Source organism: Phacochoerus africanus, chromosome 6, assembly GCF_016906955.1.
Source record: "Phacochoerus africanus isolate WHEZ1 chromosome 6, ROS_Pafr_v1, whole genome shotgun sequence".
In the NCBI taxonomy this organism is placed as follows: Eukaryota; Metazoa; Chordata; class Mammalia; order Artiodactyla; family Suidae; genus Phacochoerus; species Phacochoerus africanus.
In genome coordinates, this window is record NC_062549.1 from 59,828,701 (window position 1) to 59,844,672 (window position 15,972).

The 15,972-nt window shown below is 43.9% G+C and overlaps 1 protein-coding gene across 1 annotated transcript in view; it reads left to right on the forward strand.

Moving 5' to 3' along the window:
- Positions 1 to 14,499, forward strand: part of LOC125128675 (uncharacterized) — a 31,652-nt gene extending 17,153 nt beyond the window's left edge. The window contains exons 4-6 of the mRNA XM_047782861.1: positions 948 to 1,079; positions 3,613 to 3,810; positions 13,871 to 14,499. Coding sequence (XP_047638817.1) covers positions 948 to 1,079; positions 3,613 to 3,810; positions 13,871 to 14,212 — 672 coding nt within the window. The 3' untranslated portion in view covers positions 14,213 to 14,499. The remainder of the gene's footprint in view (positions 1 to 947; positions 1,080 to 3,612; positions 3,811 to 13,870) is intronic.
- The last annotated feature ends 1,473 nt before the right edge of the window (positions 14,500 to 15,972 follow it).

The following is a 15,972-nucleotide window of genomic DNA, read 5'->3' on the forward strand; positions in this document are numbered from 1 at the left end:
GCTCCTCATTTATAAACACAAAGCTTAACCTGGCTTCTCAAATTTCTAGCAACAATGACAGAAACTATTTGGTGAGTGTGCTAGGGACCAGGGATAAGGGGAAAGGGATGGGAAGGGGGGGGTGGGTTCATCTTTAAAGACTCAAAACTAGTATCTTCTCAGAAGTAAGGAGTTACACTCATTTCAAGAAAAATGTTAAGAAAGAGTTTACTCTCACTGGCATTGTTGAATCTTGGGAGATGAAAATGATTTGACAACAGCAAAAAACAGCAACTGGAAAAGGAAAAAGGAGCCAGCAGCAGCTAATGAGCTTTACATAAATATATGCAGAGGCAATTAAGCAATGTTAATTACTATGACAGCAGTTAATTGAATATAATTAGATATTTTAAGCTACTGAATAAAGCATAGTTAAGATTAATTTTATTGAGATTAATTGTAAATAAGGATAGATTAACTCTGTGTTTTGACAGGCATAAAAAGTAGTTCTGCAAATTAAGCAGGAGCGTGGCCACCAGTCCAAAAATCATATATTATTTTAATGTCACACCTCAGAATCATCTCCTCAATAAACATGACTTTTCAAACCCAAACAGACAGGAATCTTGAAGAAAAACAAACAGCTTGCAGAGATTAAAGAGTCTTTTGTCCTTTTTCATGTGCATTTCTTTTAACAGACTAAATTAAGCGAGTCTGGTGTACGTGTTTTAGGAAGGAACATTTCACACTGAATGGAAAAAATGTTCTATCACATATGAAATTCGTGCAGCTGTGCGGAACTTGGTCCAGATGGTTTTAGACTATAAAACACCACCAAATGATAGACAGTAGGCCTTCCCAAGATTATGTGATAAAGTCGCAATCTTTTATTTTGACCTCCCAAATTTCTGCTTCATATTATTTCCCATCAAATCAAGTATTTTCTTTTCCAATTGTGTTTCTCCAAGAGGGTTCAAGGAAACATTGTGCCTACTAAGTGCCAGAAAGAAATGCTGAGGGAATGGAAGAAGGCCTCCTTTCACAGATACCAGCTAAAGCACTCAGCCCCCAAATGCAGTGATAGCCATGACAACGACAACGTATGCAGATGACAACACTTGATTATTACTCTTCCAGACAATGGTTTCTAGATGTATTTCCTAGGGAAAATAATACTCAATGAACATCTCTCCCAAACACTTTCACACCAAGCCAGTTCCCGCATACTCTTTAAGAAAATTAACACAGTCCTCAAGAATGCTGAACAAATCACTAATAAGAGAGGAACTTCAATTGATTTTGAAATCAATCAATAGGTGATTAACATAATATTTTTAAAGCAGTAGAATGTATGTGTGTGTATACATCTATATTACACAAACACATATATTATATTTCCAATACCGCTTAGCTCTTAATCGAACCAGGGCATTATGCTGTTGAGCTTGGCTCTACACTGCCTCACAACTTCTTTAGGACGCCCTTCATCTTTATAACGAAAATCCTAAAATGGTCTGTGAAACAAGACTACGACAAGCCATTCTGCAGTGAAAGATTTTAAATCATCCAGCCTCTTCTAATAGACTTGAGACTTATTGAGGTAGAAACCATAAAAAATGAAGAAGGGAAATTTAATCCCTGAAATATTGATTTGCACATTAATATCATATAGGCAGAGGGCAATTTGGCTTCGTGGAAATGACACATTGTCGACCCTTGGTGAAGTCAGAGCCAATCTAACTGCTGAACATGTCTGAATCTCAAGAGTTATTAAGGGCTTCCCTTCTTGCCTTTATGACTTTTCTTCAGCCTACCAATGCAATCTTAAATGTATTATCTTTAAGAAATAATTGTAAAACCTCAGGGGTTTTCCAGTTAATGGAAGGGAGGCCAAACCACATCAGATTCTGAAATGCAACATTAAACCCTTGCAATCAACAAAACTACCTCAATTCTCATCCATCCAGTGCAGGATCTAATATTGTTATTAGAGATAATCAAATTTCATTGTGTAAATTTAGGCTCATGGTCAGAATGGAAGCAGTAAATTCTGCAATATTAAACAGCGATTTTCTCAGCCTCCTTGATGTTCTCCTTTGCTGGTGCAGCATCTTTTAAAATAATCCAACTAGCTCAAAATTAATGAACAGATTTGGGCTCATCTGCTAAAAACTGCAAAAGACTACAATAAAGCTGAGCCTGTTTCCTTCATTTTTAACTTCAACTGGCAACTTTCACTTCCTAGACCCAGAGCCCACTCTGTCTACCCCACAACTGGTGCTATGGCTTTGACTTACACAGCTGGTTTACCTGACCTTTCTTTGTTCCTTAGGTACATTTCACTTTTCAGATTTATGGTATTCCCCCCATATTTCACTGCCTCTATATTCATTGCCATAAAAATGAAAACACTTAAATATGAGTTTACTTTTTAAAATCCAAAAGCAACCAGCTATTGAATAAATACTCAGTGATAGTCTTGCCCCAGTTTATACACCATAAATATCAGAATTGTTTTTCAAAAAAATTAACTGTATAAACCTTGTGATCCCCACACTGAAGCCAGGTGCAAGAGGTTAAAACAGCTGGCTAGCCATCTTTTATTTTTGTGTGCCTTCCTGCTGATTGAAACCGCAAACGTTGAAAACTATCAAATATTCCCTTAAGGATTTTTTTTTTTTTTAAAGAAGAGGAAAGAAAAAAAGAAAACCTTCCTTTTCTCTACTCTGCTCCTCTGTGGAGAAGAAAAACTCTAAAACACAATCAGTCACAGAATGAAATAATCCTAATCTCTCCTTTCTGTTGTATTTAAACCATCCTTTCCAACAATTTCTAGACACAATTGTTTTTATTCTTCAGCTAGAAAACAAAAAAGAGGGAAAAGAGAAAGAAAGAGAAACTCTGAGCTTACTCTGTCAGTTTTGCCAGTAAATATAAAGTAAAACAAGTGTTGATGGCACCGAGAGTGTTACATACCCAGGCTGTGTTTTTGCATTGCTCTCAATGGAAGCGATCGATGCCCGTGTCACTGTCGCGTCCCAATCGCAGCCAAGTCTCAGCTTTAATCTAAGCAACACCCGAAAAGGCAGCGGCAGCCGCAGCCTCTCCCTGACTCTTCCATCCATCCACCCAACTAAAAATATAATACTACATATGAGCTTTAACCACTCCACGTTTATAGGGATCAAGCCACTGAAAATCCAGGAGAACACAATAAAAAAAAAAAAAAACCCTCCTTCTGTCTCTTGTCTCTCTCTCTCCTCTCTCTTCCTCTCTCTCCTCTCTCTCTGTCTCTCCTTTTGCCATCTACATGATCCTTGATTAAACATGGAACAGAGTTAATAAAAAAAAAGGGGGGGGGGAGGACTCTAGGAGAGGAAATGCAACTGTCAGAAATCGGGACCGCCAGATTTCCTGGTGAACCTGCCTCTGTCTGAGTCAGTGTCAATCCACCATCTTCCGCCAGTGAACTTGTCTTTAGGTTTTTGTTTGGTTGGGGGGGGGGGGCTGTTGTTGTTGTGTGTGTGCTTTTTTGGAAGGGGGGAGGGGAGAGGGAAGGTGGGGGGCTGGAGGGGGGGAGTAGGGAGAATGTGTGTGAGTGTGTGTTGAGTGTGAGTGTGTTTGTGTGTGTAGGGGTCGGGGGGGGGGGGTCCGTGTTCGCGATCTGAACCTTTGGTACCTACAAGGAGGGTGTCTCACGGAACGGTAGCTAAGACCTCACCAGAACCGCGCGGAAGTGAGGAGTCACGGCCAAAGGCGCCCGCTGGAGCCTCCTCTCTGGGCCGGACCCCAGCCCGAGCGGCCGAAAGGAGCCCCCCGCCCGGATCACAGGTAACAAAAGAAATACAAACCACTGCACCGTCTTCTGGGGGAGAAGGGGGACAGGACGGGGAACCTTTTGTAACTTGGGCATCGGCAGGGAAACTTTATACAATTCCATGATAAATTTTATTATTATTTTTTCCGATAGAAAAGAGCAGAAAGAATGGGGGAAGGGGGGAGTGAGATAGAAGTAGAAGGAAGGCGAGACCCGACGCATTCCAGCCCCTCTTCCCTTAGCTGCTCCCGGCCGGAAGGAAGGCGCACTCGATTCCCGAAGAGACGAAGAAGGTGAAGTTCGTTTGTAGACCTGGAACCCCTTTTGGGGAGGGGGGTGCCGGGGAATAAATCAGCTCTCACAACCGGCCACAGCCCCCCAATAAACACACACACACGCGCGCGCGCGCGCGCACACACACACACACACACACACACACACACACACGCCCCTTGCCCTTTGCCAAAAAAGGGGAAAAGATTCTTGACCCCCAGCCGAGCCGCGGGCATCTCTCCTCCGGTCTAAGGCAGACGCGGTAGCAAAAGCGCCGCGAGAGAGCTGCGGCCGCCTCCCGGGTCCCTGGCCCCGAGGCCCGGCGATCCCGCCTCCTAACGGACCTGCCTGGCGTTCGCCGGCGCCCAGATCCGCGCAGCCTGGGCCGCCTCGCGTTCCGGCGGGCGGGCGTCTACCTGCCGCCCCAGCCCCGGCTAGAGCCCCAACCTCCTGGAACCCCTTGCCCCCGTGTACGGAACCCCCGGCCTCAGCGGCTCCGGTGCACTAGGCGCCCTTCGCGGAACTTGACTGAAGGAAGGGAAGGGGGGTGGTGAGAGGAGCTGGAAAACCGGGCTGAATGGAGGGAGGGGGGTGGGGGAGCAGGGAGAGGGCAAGGGGAGAGGGGCTCCCAGCCCCACAGACCAAAGTCCAAACTTTCCGAGGATGGGTGCGGAGGAAGGGTCATCCCGACCGGGGTGCAGGGGCGCCCGGTGGCCGGGGAGCCCTGGCAGTGTCCGCGCCGCCGCGGAGCTGACAGCTTCCCCGCGCCACCAGAAAGCCCCAGGCTGGTGGTGGAGACAGAACCCGAAAAGACAGGCAAAAGGAGAGAAAACTGCTCGGCCAAACGTGGACGATCCGCCACTTAATCCAAAAGTTAAATCCCGAAAAACGCACCCCCCTCCCTCCCCAAGAAAGTGGAAAATCAGGTCCTTCAGTGCCCCCTCCCTCCCTCAGCGGAGCAAATCCTGAAGCCAAAAAAAAAAAAAAAAAAAAAGGGGGAAAGAGATAGAAAAGGGGGGCAGAGCGGAAGAGATGGTCGGGCTGAGGGGATGTGTGCGAGAGCGAGCGAGAGCGAGCGAGCCAGGGGCAGAGAGGGAGAGAGGCGGAGAGGGAGAGAGAGGGAGCGAAATATCAAAGATTGTGCAAGATCAGGCTGGAAAGATAATCGATACTCGACCTAAATTTAACACAAACTACTCAATAAAAGTTAAAGAAAAAACTTACTTTCCATTTCCCCTGCAGTTCCTACTCGATCTTCGCCTCTTTTTTGTTTTGCTTTTATTTTACTTACAGCTGATCACATCCAAGTAAAACGAGAGGGTTCATTAAAAAAATAAAAAAAAATAAAAAAATAATCCTCGAACTTTATTGGGTGAAAATAAAAACGCTGGAGCAGAAAGTGGGGGGCATGGAGCGGTCCTCGGGGGTCCGGGAGGAGTTAAAGCATGTGCCGACCGCGGTCTCGCTGTTTGGTTGTGAAGGGGTTGGGAAAAGGAGGAAAGGAAATGAAAATCCGATATGTCTTTATTCTGCTAATTATTATCGTTTTAGCCCTGTTTAAAAAAATGGCTGATTAAGTTGAGTGCGCATGTCTTTGTGTGTCTATTCCCGATATGCACTCTGGGAATGAGAGAGGAGAGCGAGGGAGAGGGAGAGGGAGAGGGGGGAGAGAGAGGTGTAATTAGTGAGGTGATCAACATTCCCCAGACTGCAAATGACGCGCAGCCCGGACTCGGAGCAGCCCGGGAGCCTCGCGGCTTCCGAGGCTCGGAGCGCTGCTGCGGCGGGAGCCCGGGAAGCGGCGACCGCGGAGAGGGCAGGGGATGGGGACCTCCGGGGCTTGCACCCCTCGCGCCCCTGTGCGCGCGACTCCCAAACTTCATTACACACACACACACACAGACACACACACACCACACAACACACACACACACACACAGCGAGGAGGGGCAGAAAATAAAACACAAATACAGTGAAAGCAGTGCTATTTAACCACTCGGATTTTTTTTTTTTTTTAATGAGGCAAAGTAATTATTATCGGACCAGAGATTTGTTTACTAGGGAGCTTTAAGTAGAAATATGAGTTAGGGCAATGAAAAGCTTTTCTCTGCTTACTTTATACTGCTAGGTACTGGAAAGCACTTTAATGGCGAAATGCTGGGACCTGAGCAAATATGCAGATGTATGTAAATAAAGGGTGCCTGGCTGTGTGCAAATACCGCTCGGCCCAGCCTATCTCAAAGAAGGAATTGCACTCTGGGTCCGTAGGCACTCAATTTAAACGCATATCTTTCGCTTGCACACGCAGGAAAGAAAACCCAGGGCATGCAAGATGGAAGCGGTTAGTTTAGTCAAAGCAAACTTTCAAATGAGAATAAGCGATGGTTGCAAAGGTGATAGTGAAGGTACTGTTCTAGCCTTTATGTAATATTTTTGAATATTTTATCAGAATTGCATAAGTTCAATGCAATAGCTTTAAGAAGACTTAGGAAGAAAACCTTTCATCTTGCGAGTGTGTTGAATTATCTTTCTTGAAGCACATTATGATGAATTTTAAAACCCCACTACAGATCTCATTAGAATGAAATATACTTGGTATTTTCTGGTGCAAAATTTAAGGTGGCTGATTCTCATTTGAAAATCTAATTATCTCTTTCCAATATTACAGATGTGAATATGAGTGACACTTTCATTAAAAGATAATTAACTAAAACTAGGAATAGACATACTTTTAAATACCCCCTTCTGAATATATCTATATGAATATATATACACACATATATGAATATATGTATACACATATATGAATATATATATACACACATATATATACACACACACATATATTTCCATTGCTACTCAAAGATAGCATCTTGATACACTGCTACATCACAGGTCACAAGTGGACACCATGCATGCAATATTTCAAAAAAAAAAAAAAAGGAATTCTAGAGAAAAGGTGAGAGTAAAAAATCAAACTAAAAACAGGAAATACTTGCAATGTCCAGCTTCCTGGACAGGTGAGGTGTCAGCTCCTTTTGAGTTGACAGGCCTTTGAAGTTCTGGATGGCCAGGATCTGCTTCAAAACCTTGTCTTAGGCCTTAAGCACCAAATCTACCAAATACCAACAGAAGGGTTTATTGTGCAAGCACTAGGAACCACAGAGCCTGCAAACATGCATCTTTCTGGGCCTGAAACCTGGCCTTATCAGGGAATGTTTGAAAAATCCTAAAACTGATGCAAATGGGATTAAACACCAAACAAAACACCTGGGAAGATAAAAGCATAGTCCTTAAAAGAGCAGACCTAGGCCCAGATCAGGAAAGCTGGTTGCCTCCAGCAGCTGGCTAAGGTTACAATGAAAGTCCAGAGGCTTGGAGTGAAGAATAAACCCTAGATGTGGTCTTTATTAAGAGAAAAAAGCAAATCGCCACCTTAGGAATCTAGAGCTGGTGCATGGACTAGTGCATGAGAAACCAGGACTGCTAAACAGTAACAGAAGGAAAATTCTCTACTTCTCCAAAGACATCATTCCATTTCAAACTTGTTTGAGAAGAAATCTGCCCAAAGTGGACTGGCTTCCTAAGATTTTTGAGTTACTGTGTTTACAGCCCCACCTTTACGCAGCAACTGCACTGCTAGTGTGCTAGCGGTGTCTGATTGCACCTCAGTGGGGTTTATCCATGTGCCTTAAGAAACATATATGCCCATGAGGGTAAAATTTAAATTCTCTGCAACTTGCAAGTGAAGAAGGTGTTTATGTAGCGTTACTGTTTACCAAAAAACACCCCAGAGAGCCAAAATTCTGGCTTTAAAAAAACTATTTGAGGTGCACGTATGGAGAAGAGGGTAGGGGCTTTTAAAAAGACTGAGGGGAAATGAAGGCAGGGAAACTTTCAGGTTCAAATCAGAAAAGATCAAGCCCTTTGCGGGAGAGGGCTCCATGTACAAGCTCACTGATGGAAAAACCATTTCCTGCGATTTCGGACGGGTAAATGCGTATGATGAAGGAAACACCTGAGAACAATAAGTCTGTTTCAGGCTCAGGTGAAGAAAGGGGTCTATTTCTGGCATGGAAGAATAGGGAAATGATGATCATTTCGTTTTCAAGTTCTCCTTTATTTCTTTTGCCTTTTCTCCCTGAAACATCATCAATAACATTAATGTCATTAATGTCAAAACACCAAACGTCAAATCAGGAAAACCATTTTAAAAATTTGGTGGCTTTCTCCTCTACGCACCCCCCCCCCCCCCATTTCTTGGAAAATACAGCTGGTGTGTGTGTGAGTGTGTGAGTGTTGGGGGGTGGTTATTGAATTCTAAGTAAGAAAACAAAAGGAAGGAGGGTTTGTAAGAGGGGCGCCCACTTTTTCAAGCCCTTCTGCTAGGGAGTATTCCTCTCCTAGGGTGTATGTGTGTTTTCTTTTTAATCATCTCTTTCACGTCCTCTTTCACCTCTTTCCTAAGAAGAGAAGCTGGGGTGAGGGTCGGGGGTTAATGGGCTGAGGGGAAGGGGCAGAGAGGAACTAGCACAGAGTCAAGAGTTTCCTCCAGGGTTCGGCCTTGGAGCGCGCCAGCGCACGGAGGGGAGCTGGGAGCCGCGGCCGCAGGTCTGCGAGGGGTGGGCCCGGAGGCGCGGAGCGCGGCGCCGCGGGCAGGGGCGCGGCGAGACGAGCGAGCCCGAGCCCAGCCCGCGGGCTGCTCCGGGGCGCGGGTGCGATCCTCCCGGCTCCACCCGGCTGCGGTGCAGTCCCGCGGCCCCTGGCGCCTTCCTCCTCGGCCCCTGGCTCCGGGAAACCCAGCTGCTCCTCCCGGGTCTCTGCGGACACCTCGCCGTCAACCTTTGACCCTGCACCCCCCACACCCTACCCCGCTGGTCCCTAAACTCTGAGCGAACCCTCCGCCACCCCCGCGCAATGTTTGGCTGCTTTTCTGTTTCAAAGTGAAACGAGCAGAGGTTTCCCCGCCGCACCAAGAACTTCCCCTAGACCCTTTCCTGCACTTTCCAGGGCTGCCCCCGCCAGCCGAGCCCACTGCAGAGCACTCGGACCCTGACACTGAGAGCCAAGTTGAGCAAGGACCAGAAAGGGCTACCAGGTGGTTAGGTGTTGAGTGTTGGAAGCAAGGAGTAATTAACATTGAGACAAAAGGTAATTTCCACTTCTAGACTTTTCCTCGGCGTCTGTATTTTATTTCCCAAATCTCTGCCGCGGACACTGGGCTTTACAGTTGGTTTAATGAGTCTTTAGCTGTCTGTTCGCCCCCTTCCCCGGCCCTGCCCTCGCCAATTCATTAATAAATACCCCCACCTCCCTCTCCCTCACGTCCCAGCTCAAGGCCAACCCCAGCCCAAGGGTAAAAGGTTCCCAGTCTTTTGACCGCGCTTCCGGGGTCTATAGATGAGCTCAGTTTGAAACGAGGTATTACAAGTGATTTCAGCGTTAGGAACCCTTTATATCACCACAGACACTTTCAGATCCTCAGCACCCCCCTCCTCCTTCCCTCTTTTTGTTGAGTCTTCTCCACCCGGGGGCTATTTAACAAAGGCAGTCTGTTAACTAACATTTTTGTTTAACTCAGCAACTCCTTTCCAAAACACACTTAAACCTGATACCAATATCTCTCAATTCCTGTGAGTGGAGAGGGGGGGTGGGAGGGGTATGGATGTAAAGGGCAGACGCGAAGTTGACAGTGAATCGGAGAGTGCAAGGCTTATTGGGGAAGGTGTCACAAACATGTTATATTTACAGTGAACTCCAGAAATAGTGTGGGAGAGCCACTTATTACTGGGGGGGGGGGGAGTATCATTTCTTGAGAATTAACATAAGGGGGGAGGGGAATGAAAATATGACCTAACATCCAGAATGGACACTCTCTTGATGGTGAGAGTGAACTAGATGAAATGACATTCAAAGAGGAGAGGCATTTTGAGTGTGTATGTATGTGTGTAGTATTTGTGGACAGTTAAATCCATCCTTTGCTGATTCTCTCCCATCCCCCAACCTGGTTCTTCTCTCCTTTGTAGTCTCCTTTTTTTTTTTTTTAAACTTAAAAATGACCCCTTCCTGCTCCTGGGTTCTATCTCTGTACTTCTGCATCCCTGTATATTTCTCCCTTTCTAGACCTAAGTCCAGTTTTTGCTTTAACTCTTAAATAAATCAGCTTTACCTCCCTGCCCCCTCAAGGTTCCGACCAGTTTGTGTGTGTGTGTGTGTGTGTGTGTGTGTGTGTGTGTGTAGGAGGTCATTATGTAACGTTAAGACACAGGCAAGGTAAGGAACAGGGAGAAGAGAGGAGTTACAAGGAGTCTGAGGAGGGAAGAATTAAGGGAGGGGAGAAGGGAAAGAGAAAAGTCAGATGCCCTCTGGCCTTTCCAGGTCAGGGCTCAGACACCGCTGTGACCTCCTTTCTGTCTAGGCAACCAGCCCAGTGTTTATAAACAAAATCAAGCGGGTCTCTTCCGAAACAATAGCACTTCACTAACTTCACAAGCACTTCTACAGCTCTTATGCAAATTAATGAGGACTCCTCATCACCAGTGTCCCCACCCCCCACACACAGTTACACTCACACCACTCAGGGTCACAAGCACATCCTTCTCAAAACACAAGGAGCTATTTCCAGCAAGAGCATCCAACAAAAATTTTACATTCCATCTGGGGAAGAGCTCTGAGAGACAATGATACAGATGGGAAAAGATAGACAAGTAGGGAAAAATAATTGTGATTTCATTGACTAGAAGATACAACTGTGATCTTTTAAAACCTAAAACATCTATATTTAGTCAATGAAATCCTGTATAGATAATACATAACACTACAGCCACCACATAGAATCATCTTAAAATAGGACATTACATTCATCCAAACACCCACATTTCCAAGACAAAAAAAAAGTACAGATCTTTATAGTTGAAGAAAAGCCACAACCTCTGTATGTAACATCCCTACATATTAGACACAAAAGCACCATTAAATCCTATAGCAAACAAACAGCCCATCTGATCTAAGTTACAAAATGTGTAATTAAATCCATCTTTAATTACAAAAGGCAGCTAGCAAACTAAATAAATCAAAGATTTTGAAACAAATGTTGTTTGCCAAGGTACAGAAATGATAGCTTTACATCATCATAGCTATTTTATACTGTAACCAAAAATCCATTCCAAGAATAAATTACAAATAGGCAAAAAAAAGGTAAAAGCAAAAACAAGAAATTAAATGATTTTCAAACTTTTGCTTTAAAATGGTTATCAATGAAAGTCTAAGATAAATAGGTTAAAGAAAATATACCTCAGAGCAAAAAGATCATCTCCTTTTCTTCTTTGTCTATCAGTCCCCTGTTAAAGCATATGGAAAATGTTTTCAAAATGCCCAGATTTGGCACATTGTCATTGCAAAGAGAGGAGCGCAGTGATGCTGTTAGAGAAAATGGGAAATAAATTCAGGATTGGGTGCTGCCTCCTTCAATGCGGATTTATCTAAGTTTAATTTAATATTCCGCAATCACTGAATGATCGCATATAATTCACCAAGATTTTAAAGGGCTTTATTTAAATACCTTGAGCAACAAGAGAATGGAATTTAAACCACTGTGGCATTGCTTATATATATTTTTAAATTTTCCTATTAGAAGAACTTTAAGTGGCAATTTCTAATAATAAAAGAAAAAACGATAAAGGTTTGGGTTTTTAAAGGGAGAGTGTTAAAGGAAAGCATTAGCTTTATTAAAATCATTCTGAACGTAAAATCAAAAAGCACAAAATGGTTGTTTGTAAAACACTAAACCTTTAATCGATTTTATTGGCATTCCGATCGATTAGATAAACGGAAATCTATAGCAAACATCAAAGCATTTAAAACATTTTCTCTATCTCATTTATAAACAAAACTTTTCTTTTCAGCAGAAAAAAATGATTATCAAACGACTAACAGGAAATTCTTCAGATATCAAATTACGATAATAAAATTATTTCCACATGGAAAGGGATAATGACAATGATGATAGTAATTACAATAATGAATAATTCAACAACCCTTTGACATGTATGGAAGAACCTCAAGCAGAAACCGCTCTTGAAGGGGGGCTACTTTTAAATAAATATTTTTAAGGGAAATATTTTTAAGAGACAACTCTAGGGAAGCAGCTTAGGTGTGGCTGTCGGACTAGTGTTAATTTGCCTGCAGGAGCAAGGGAATCAATTTAATTGCCGGCGTCTTCCTTCCAAATTGAGTTACTTCTTATTAGTAAAAATTAATATGCAAATGTCAGTGAACCCTACCAGGTTTACAAACTTGTGTCTGAACCTGTCTTCTACTTATTCTAAAAGGTGACTCCCAGAACATAGAGAGGGTCGAAGACCAGACTCCCCAAACCTGAATGTAATCGCACATTTGATCCTTTAAGCGAAGGAAAACAATTTATTTGGAGATATGAAAACTGCAATCCGGAGAAATGCAACCCTCAGAGGTTCTGGCATTCTAGCTGCAGCATGGGGAAGTGTTGCTGTAACGGGTATTATGTTTATTTGTTAAAGAAAATCAATGAAAGTGGCTGTAAAGTAGTTAGTGAGGCATGTGTTTGGGACTCGCGGTGGATCGTGACTCCGGCAGGCTGAGCAAGCAGCTCTTCTTCTGGCCAGCAAAGTCCCAGCGTCGCTCGGAGCCTGGCTCGGGCTGCGCGGCACCTGGCTCCAGTTCGCCGGTGCTGCCCCGCGGTGCTCGCGCCACCGCCCGAGTCGTTACAATGCTCTGCCCTTTTTGCCCTCTGTCCTAGTAGTCGCTCCCTCCAGTTGACAGCGGTGGCCTTCCCACGCCCTCCCTCTGCAGCACACACCTTTTTCCGCCTTCCCTCTTACTGACTCTAGCCGGTCCCTCCTTCCTCTAGGCTACAGGTCTGAACTTCTGCACTTCTCTTCCTTCTCCTGTAATCCCTGCTGCATCTCCTCTTCCCTTCAGTGAATCGCCGACTATTTCCTTCCTACCCCGCCCCGCCCCCATTTCTCTCTCTGCCATTTATTTAGCACCCGGGTCTTCTTACCCTCTCACTCCTATCCTCTCCTCCAGACATTCCAGAGAGTTCTCATCACACCAGAATGCACTCTTTTTCTCCTCCTCCTCCCCTTGGATTGGAGAGTTTGGGGGGGGGGGAGATTTCGAGTTCAACTCCCAGGGGGTTTATTCTATTCTTTTAACAGCTTTACTTTCCCTTTTCTTCTTTGCGTAACCTTCACCTACCTACTAATTTATAACAGAAGCGGTTCCTTTCTCTTTCATTTCCTAGTTTACGGTTCTCTTCTGGGGTTGTGCGTCGCACACGCACTCGCAGGCTCCCCCTACCCGCACCGCCCAGGCGGCCGCCCGCCGGGGCAACTCTTGTCATTTAGTTAGTTGCCGTCTAATTGCACTTTCTCTTCTCGGAATAAGTTCGTTTCCCTGATTTAAAGTTCTCCGTACAGCGCCTCTTTATTTGTTAAATTACTTCGTTGCCCAAATGATGGGTGGGGGTTGGGGAGAAAGTGTATCACCCACTGAAGTCCCTTTTAACACCCCAGTCCCACCACCCGCCCCAGTAATGTCTTGTGTGAAAAGTAACGAATTCTGGACAAGTTTTCCTGTCTGCACGTGCAGACTGCTTCTGAATTGTTTCTGGGCGAGTCTCAAACCCCTCAATCGCATCTTCTGCCTTCGAGTTCAAGCTGTTCCCCTTTCCTCGTCTCCCCTTCTCAGCAGCCCTGGCTTCGAGAGCGGAGCGCAGTCTAAAGACCTCGTCCTCTTGTTTCTTGTTTCTTGCTGCTGCAGCTGCCGCTGAAATTCGCTGTGGCCGCTGCCTCTTCCCGCTTTAATCCCAGACCTCCAGTCATTGGGCAGCTCCTCAGAGGCAAGAAGTCAACACCATGGCAACCCCACAAGCCTATCAAATCGCCGGCTGGTGTGACAGCAGCAACAATGCAGGCAGGAGTGGGCTGGGCAGAAGAGCAGAGTGGCCACTGCGCTCAGGTATATGGTCTGGGAGTGGAGAGCAGCTGTCAGCCTCCACGGTCTAGCTACACAGATGTGCACCACTCGGTTCATACCCCTACCCCAAGTCCCCTAGTAGGTCTAGAGGAGGAGGAGGAAGAAGAAGAGGAGGGACGCATGTAAGATTGGAAGAGCTTCGGAAGAGTTTCAAGCTAAAAGTCATCGAAGCCTAGATATTGTAAACTAAAGATGCCCTGTGCCCCAATATTCCACGAAACCAAACCACACTAGGCAGCCTCAGAACTAAATTTAAGTGGTTTGCACAAAGGTGTGGGGGTTTTCTTCACCAGTTCTTCTATCACGTGCTTGAACAAAAGTAATGAAACATTCTGCTCTGGAGTTCCAAAAGGATCAAAGAAACCATGGCACTTTTACTGTCTGCTAAGTGTTGGATTCTGAAAAAAAAAAAAAAAAAAGGTTCAACATCATGTTCAGTCAATATGCTAATTGACTGCCTGGAAATAACCTAAACTTTACCTGAAACAGCCTTTGCCTTGTTCTTTCCTAAAGTGTGTGCTACGTGTAATGTGTGTTCTAGATCTTGATTCTCTAGAAAAGAAACAGGAGACTAGGAAATGGGTAACTGGCAAATCTGCGTGTTCCTCTTGGGCCTACCTGGCCATTTATATTTCCTCATTTTCCTTAAGGAACTCTCAAGTTTAGCCAGATGGAAGAAGACAAGACTTTCACTAATATTTCAGAACATCTTGTGAATTAACATGAGATAGACTGAAACTGCATTTTTCCTTTTTGATTTTAAAAGCACTCAGTGTTTTTGAGAAACACACGACATGTTATTTCTCATTAGATTCTAACTCCATAGGGAAAACTTTGACAAATATTTGTACAATACACTACCCTTGACCATATAAGCCCCTCTATTACTTATCTCATCATTGATTTCTAAATTTCAGAACACAAGTTTGTTGAAGTTGTATAGGACAGGAAGAGAAATCCACTTAATGAAGTTAATGTGTCATACTGAGGAAATCTTGTATGAATTCTAAAATCTACCCTTAATCCACTCCACATAAACACAATTCACTAAATAAACAACTTTCATATTGATCTAACATTTTAACATTCTTAGGCTCTCAGTGTGTAAGTATTTAAATCATCCTTGGCATGCATAAAATCCTAGAGAATTGGAAAGGTTTCTTAAAACAGCAATTGCAATGTTAGGCAAAGTAGGACCGAGAGCCAATTTTTGTGGCTCTAGAGAGAAATTCAATGAAATCTTGAACTTCATTTCCTCACTCTCTCTATATTTCATTGCTGATGGATCCTAGTATTAAAACAGTACATTTTCAAAATATAATTTATTACAGATCCAAAATGGGTATAATAACTGACATTGGAGAAACAGGTCATGATATACTAGAGAAAACTTTTGGTCATAATACGATTTTCCCTGCACTGAAACTCTAATAACATTCTGGTAACATTTTCTTATTCTGTGCCACTCCGCAGAATTGTTCAGTGAGGAACAGCCAGGCACACAGAGCTGAAATTTGGTTGTAGTTTAAATGGTTATCTCAATGCCAAGTTATTGATATCCTTAAATATCTTCTGCCTAATTCACATTACGTTTGACAGGTACTGAATGTTTACAATGGGAAATGTAAGAAGGAACATTATACCATGATTTTAAATTAAAATGCCTATATTTAATCTCCCAGAAACAAACTTGTAAATTTAAAATCTTCTTAAAGAGAAGTTAACTGAAGTGTGCAGATATCTGTTAGTACTTTTTGTCTTCAGTAAGAATAAATGAATAGAGGAAATATGATAACATTTAAAATTTTATTATTTCATTTCATGAATGGTACCTTCTCGGTGGAAAACTATAATTTCCTGAGGTTCTATATAATAGTATTTCTATA